Source organism: Argentina silus, assembly GCF_951799395.1.
Source record: "Argentina silus genome assembly, chromosome: 11".
In the NCBI taxonomy this organism is placed as follows: domain Eukaryota; kingdom Metazoa; phylum Chordata; class Actinopteri; order Argentiniformes; family Argentinidae; genus Argentina; species Argentina silus.
The window spans coordinates 15,221,462-15,228,698 of NC_139665.1; the positions used below are offsets into that span (position 1 = coordinate 15,221,462).

The window sequence follows — 7,237 nt, forward strand, 5'->3', positions numbered from 1 at the left end:
CTCGGATGACAATGTCAAATTTAGTCAGATTATCGTTCTGAAATTACAAAAAGCAAGTTTAAAAGGTTTGAGGTGTGATTTAGCGGACCTCTGTGAATCCAGTAGCCTCTTATAAATTACCGAATGTGAAGCTTTAAGCCTGTGGCTGGGCTTAGATCCATAGACTCATCTGTCCATCACAATCAACATCAATCAACAACATTGAACAATCAACAACATTGAACAAAAGCCAGTCACGTGTCTTTTGTCTTGTGTCAACAACCTCTCTCTCCAAATTAACTGTAGATTTTCTTTATGGCACTTTTTCATGAAGTCATAATAACTCACAAGGTCTTCCGGTAGTTGAGACAGGTAGCATAGGATACTGATAGCCTCTTCATGGTTGGGAGGAGGGTATGGTCCATCCATCCATCCACCCATCCTTCCATCCATCCATCCATCCATCCATCCAAGGCCACTGTAGGTTACACTGTGTGAGCTGCACTCTGGATGCACTAAAGGGTTCATGTGTGTATAGTGCAGGCTGTCACCCACCATTATATCTGATAACTGTCTTTCTTCAAGGAGTCAGAGTTGCTGTTCGCAAAAGAAACCTTCCTCTTGTGACGATCAGAGGACTAACTCCGGTGCATCCCTGGTAGGCACACAGATTCACAACTCTAAACATCAGTCATCTGCACTTTGTTATGCCTGTGTAATTAATTGCTAATGAGATGCATATCTGTATTTTGTATTTGATTCGTAGTGACAGTTTTATAGTCGAGTATGATCACCTAATTGCATTCCCAATTCCTGTGTGTCCTCCTCTCAGTGTTCCTCAACCTCTGGTCAATGAACCAATAACACCTATGTGACATTACAGTCAACGTGTTATTTTAATAGGACACAGAATGAATAAATTCTCAATTTCTCAACAGAGGAAAATCATATCATGATGGCCCCCGAATAAAAGGGTTGTGAAACACTGGACTAATCGAGACGGTATTGTATTACACTGCCCTTCCAGCTACAGCTGTTACAGTTAAGTCATTACCTTGTTATGGCATTTATGTTTCATTATTTCTTTAATAATTGCTTTCCCCTGGTCCCTAAAGAGAAGCTGGGTGTTGTTGAGGAGAACGAGGGAGGGAGAGGTTTCAGTTGCACCAGCACAATTATCATTCTTCCACTGTGGGGGTGGGGTGCTCTTGGCTCTCAACCATAATTACCTTTGCTGGTGTTGCACCATTTCATGGCTTTGCCTATTAATGGTTAGGATCTAACCTACACCGAATCATTCACAGCAGAACACAGAATAGGCAGGCACTGTCTATATTGGCAGTGCAAAAGGAGGTTAAAACATATTGTACCTGCATCAACTCTCACGGCAGTGGGAGTCTTTACAGATAGGTGTGAATTCCTTCTGCCAGAGAGTGGGTGTGGTGTATGTGTGGAATGATAATGGTTTATGTTGCAAAACAAAGAGGGAAGTGAACAAAGATGGGTGACTATTATCATAATTAGCCATAAGAAACAGCACTGCCTAATTAATCATTAATTCCTATTTAACACATCATTCACTGTGACAGCAGGGAGACGATCAAACCAAAATGTCCCTTTTTGGTGCTCATATCACCCAGATCAAACACCCAGGTGCAGAAGAAAATGTGGGGCCCTTTCATGAAAACCTGCAACATATTAGGGCTCAAAGTATGCGTCCAGACATAGAGACTTAATGTCTGTGTTCCGTTGCAGGGGGTACATTTTGTGGAAGGAATGTCAGACACTGGGACAGCCGGTTACTGGTCGGAACTGTGGAATGGAATGATGGAATGGAACTTTAGAATTGCCTGCTGTGAAAGATGTGAGTAAATAAATCCCATGTTTCTTCTTAAGGCCATCTGTATGTAGTCCCAGTGTGTTCCCTTCCACACACAGCAGGCCCATTGGTAGAGCATCTGAAGCAGCCAGTCAGCCAATCACAAATCTTTTTAAAGTGCTCACGAATAGACGGGGGACTAGATCAGAGATTTTAGCGTGAGTACAGCTTTAACTTTTTAAATAATTCAGCACAAAAAAAGAAAATGGTCTTGACAGCTTTGAGCTTTAAATGTGACATGAAAAATAACATTAATTAACCAAAATGGGCTAGTGAACTACAAAGCACATCTTAACTTCTCTGAAGCAGAGAGACTAGTGGGGAACTTTTTGTGAAAAAGTAGTCGATGCTTTGTCAAGAAGCAGCCAGTACAGCCATCTAGTCAACCGATGCTCACACCAAGGGACCTTTCACCTGCAAGAATAAATCATACTGCAATTTGTGGTAAGTCAAGTGTTCGACCATTCACTCCCTACAGCAAGTGGCGATTTGCCGCAACCTTCTGTGATAGAGGTGACATCATTTAAACACAGAAGAAGAAGAAAAAAAAATAAGAAAACACTTTGCTCACACAAGGAAGAGAAAAGAGAAAAAAAAAAGCGTTGAGCCCATTAGCAATAGATTAGCCGAGCCAAAGTCACATTACAGCCAGTGTTTAATTGAGTATTCAATAAGTATGTGTTCTCACAAGGGAAATGTACAGCAAACAACCGACCTATCACCAGAGACGGCAGTGATCGGCAAGCCCAATGACATGGATCATATCTTTATTTGATGGACAAGACTAAGCCTCAAGTCATTCCACATCAATAGCTTTATGGGGGGGAAATAATAATAATAATAATAATAATCATAATCATAATAATAATAATAATAATACCATATGATGAATCACAGAAAGATGTCCACGAACTGCATCTATCCTGCTGACATGCACTAATCAAAGAGAGCTCAAACAGAAAGACGCTCAATATCATCAACTCACGGAGTATAATGCATTTTTCATGGATCACATAAAAGGGGGCATAGTACACACTCTCGGTTGATGAATGATAAGGATAACAATGTAATAACATAATAACAACAACAACAACAACAAGAACAACAACAACAAAAACAGTATTAAAGCTTTTCATGACCATATCAACATTCAGTCCCAATAGACTCTTTGTATAAAAAAGAAGCTTTCAAGTCGGCATAGAAACAAATAACAGTTTGTTTTCTCATAAGGGGGGGCGGGGGGGGGGGGACAACAGGAGTGGGGGGTCAGGGCAGAGGGTTAGGTGTTGGGTGTTGGGTGTGCTTCCACAGATTTGGGGGGGTCGGAGGGGGGATCCAAATGGAGGTTTTCCGGGGCTGTCTATGTGGCGTAGCGCTTGGTCCACTGTTTGGCTATCCTGTCGTGTTCGGTTCTGTTGGTCAGGTACTGGGTGGCGATGCTTCCGACCAGAGGGTCAGCTGTGAGAAGGGAAAAGAAAAATGGATTTTAGTCTTTTTTTTTTTTTTTTACCCACAATTCAATCAGTGGTCATTTAACGGTTTACCGATCCAGAGGACCACAGATCAAAACAGGTGGGACCATTGTCGTGCGGTTTATTTTGAGTAGGTGTGACAGGCACAACCTCAAGGACAGCGGGTAACAAATCCCAGATGGGGCTACCTCATCACAAGGACGTGATTCCAAATCACCTCCGCTACATAGGGTTGGGTTCCTATGAGATATGGAACAGCAGACACTTTTACTGACATCAACACAACGTGTCTGAGACGCACTCGATCACCGGCGATCCGAGCAGTCCTAGTCGGTCATAAGGGGCGAGATGATGAAGCGTGTGATCTCCATTGATACACCACGCACGTCCTGAGAGCACGTCCTGTCTTCATGACTGACGGTGACCCCCCCCCCCCCTGGCCAGCTGCTCTATTGATCCTAGTGGTGCTCTACTTGTGCTGTGTATCACCTTCTGCTATAATGATAGAGACATAATTTACTCTGTATTTCCCCGACATACACACCCACTGTGGCAGCTCTGACTGGGCCTGCGTGCCGTGGGATCAAGCCTGTTGACAGAGCACTGTGTTAGGGTTGGAGAAGCGGCATAGTCCAGCCCGCCCCCCCCCCCCCCCAATCCCCCCCCTCCCCTCCATCTCCTATTTTCAGGTCGGGTGAACAGCAGGAGCAGGGCAGTGGAGCTTCTCTGAGGCTGAGGGGGAGTTCTGAAGCCCGAGCACCATGCAGGGGGGCTCGTAGTGGCACGGAGTCAGCCAGGAATCGGAAACCCCTGTGAGGGTTAATTAACTGTCATCCCGCTCTCTCCCCTCTTTAATGAGCTATATCCCGTTGATCCCCTCCTGCATGAGTAACACCTTCAAGGGGGGGACGCAGTGGGGGGGGGGTGGGGGTGGGGTTAGGCAGGCTTTTAGATTCACGGCCCACAGCGAGTGCTCAGGACCTGTTATGCACACTGTGGTTGGGGAGGGGGAGGGGGGCCATTGGCTGACTGATTATGAGGTGAGGGGGCAGTGGAGGGGGGGCAGCTCCATTTTATTATACCCCAGGGGGATCCCAGTATCTCATCTACCTATGATCAGAATATGTAACTAACTGCAGCTCCCTGTTAAGACAGAGAGTGATAGAAAAAGAAAAAAAAAGAAGAAGAAGAAGAAGGAAACTATTCTCATTTTCTCCCCGGGAGACAATCTCAGCTTGTCCTTTTATCAAAGAACTGTCTTGACGGAGAGGACACGAGCTATCATCAGAGGTCTGGGCCTTTACAATCAGCTCTCCCTCTCAATCCCTTGTGCTCTGCTTTACTCTGTCCACCTCTCTCTCCTTCTCTCTCTCTCTCTCTCTCTCTCTCTCAGCCCCCCTCTATCTCATCTCACTCTGGTGATATCTCCCTCTTTCTCCCTCCATCTCTACCTCCTGGCGTCTTTCTCTCTTTCCCCCTCTCTCTCTCTCTACGTCCTTGCACCCTCTCTCGCTATCTCCCTCTCTCTCTACCCCTCCCTCCCACTCCCTCCCTCCCCCCTTCCCTCCCTCATTGCTCTGCTTTCGTGACGGTATTAGACAGGTCCTTTCACAGTGACAGCTGCAGCTTTTACCCCCTCCGTTACCGCTCTGTGGGATGCTAGTCTCCTACTTTGTACAAGACGACATTAATTGCATCTGTAGCTGAGAACCACTCAGACTGGGTTGTTTTCAGGACGGCGGGCGAAATGAAAAGCTATTTAGACACAGTTTTTTATGACTGACAGACTGGATTCTCCATTCTGCCAGGGATGATCTTTAGTCTCTTGGTAATTGCGATGGAATGAAACTAATTAGCTATCATGTGTTTTAAATGGAAATGGCCTGTTCCATATACCTAAACAGCTGTTCACAATAACATTCTTTGCTGGTTGTTTTAGTCAGATATTGATTGTATTGCTGAGCAGAGTGGGCTAACAAGCATCGAGCCCAGGCTCTCTCAGTTTCGGACGCAACATCCTAACTGGCAGAAAATAAACAATTCAAGTTTATTACAATGTATTGTAATGAGTTGAAAAGGTAAGCTGGTTCCATTCGATACTATTGTTTCTCTGTTTCCTCATTCTAAATACATCGTAGGGTACTGAGCTTTCCCTGACAACATTATCTGATCAGGTAAAAACCTTGGCCCTTTGTTATAGCCTTTAACTAGGCCTGCTGTTCTGCTGATAGGAGAAACTCAGGGCCCTAGTCATACAGTATGAGCATGTTAGCCAACTATACTGGATGTTCTGTCCAGCATGGCAACATGGAGTGGAGGAGGGGTAAAGTTAACGAGGGCCTGCTGTTCTGCTGATTAGGAGAAACTCAGGGCCCTAGTCATACAGTATGAGCATGTTAGCCAACTATACTGGATGTTCTGTCCAGCATGACAACATGGAGTGGAGGAGAAGTGGAGGAGGGGTGGGGGAGAGGAGGAGTCTTACCAGGGTTACAGTCTGTGAGCAGGGAGCAGATGGACAGCAGCACCTTGGAGATGGTGAGGGCGGGGCTCCAGTTGTCCTTCAGGATGTCCAGACAGATCACCCCCTGGCTGTTGATGTTACAGTGGTAGATCCTCGTACGGAACGTCACCTTGGAAACAAACAACGACAACAGTGGGTACGTCTGGACAGTGTGGGAGCAAGGGCAATGCCATCTGTTGTGTCTGACTAAGCATGGAGGTGACGCATGAAGATATCGTACAACCGTCTTCCCAGTCTTTCACAAAGGACTCAAATTGACCGTCACAATCATCATCATGTCTAAACACACACACACACACACAAAAACTTTTCCCAAACAACCCTGCCTATGCACTACCCAACCCCTCAGTCCTTCATCACAGTGCCGTTCTGTGAGATATTCCACGGACACGAGGTTGTTTTCATCCTATCCGCTCCCTGTGGAGCATCTCTTTGTGACAGTGACATGGAGCACTGAAGCCCTGAATGTGGAGGAGCCTCTGGTCCTCAGTGGAGCGAAAGATCAGGACAAGAGACCAAACATCATTAGAGGGGCACCTTTGACCCCTGGGCTGCCGGAACACAAGGGGCCTCTTAAGGGGCCAGTGACGTCAGAAGCGTGCTCAGTCAGTCAGTCAGTCAGTCAGTCAGTCAGCCAGCCAGCCAGCCAGGCAGCCAGACAGTCAGCCACTCTCTACCATACGAGAGGCAGACAAACCTATATGGGTGCTTCCCCACTGCATCCTTTCCATGACCGTGCTGAGAAGCACGGCTGGCTAATGATGGACAGAGAGAGCAATATTGGATGATCTCTCCATCCAGTAAAAAGAAAGGCTGAGCTCCAACGCGGACCACAGCAGACACATTGATTGACGTTATTTGTTTCACTCTTCACTCTGTTCTAACACCTTCTTTATTGTTTACCTTATTGTTTTATTGTTCTATTTTGTACCTTTTTTTTATATTTTGTTAATATGTAGCTTTTTGTACAGATTTTGTTAATATTTTGCTTATATATTGTTGTTTTTTTATGTCCCATGCACCAACTTCACCAAGTCAATTTCCTGTATGTGCAAATATACTTGGCCAAATAAAAGAATTCTAATTCTGATTCTGATTCTGATTCTGATTTGAGACGTATACGGTGCAGCGTGAATATTGGTATGCTCCGAGCCACAATAGCACACACAACAGACTCACACACGGATCACCGTCTAATGAACTGACAATAATCACACCTTGGGTTGGCCTCGTAGGCAGGGGTACTGGCTCTGTGAAAGGAAGCCCCTGGTCTAATCTGCTGTTCACACGGTTGCATTCGTCTTTTCATTTCTTTTCATTTCTCTTTTATCTGTCAGCCTCTCCACCCACTCCTTCCCCCCCCCCCCCCCCCCTTCCGCACAC

At 45.7% G+C, this 7,237-nt stretch overlaps 1 protein-coding gene across 1 annotated transcript in view; it reads right to left on the bottom strand.

The window, feature by feature from the left end:
- Nucleotides 1–2,501: 2,501 nt before the first annotated feature.
- Nucleotides 2,502–7,237, bottom strand: part of LOC310812400 (ubiquitin-conjugating enzyme E2 E2-like) — a 30,329-nt gene continuing 25,593 nt past the window's right edge. Inside the window, exons 5-6 of the mRNA XM_083680939.1 lie at nucleotides 5,816–5,963; nucleotides 2,502–3,316 (exon numbers count right to left, since the gene is read on the bottom strand). Of these exons, the coding sequence (XP_083537065.1) occupies nucleotides 3,219–3,316; nucleotides 5,816–5,963 (246 nt within the window). The 3' untranslated portion in view covers nucleotides 2,502–3,218. The remainder of the gene's footprint in view (nucleotides 3,317–5,815; nucleotides 5,964–7,237) is intronic.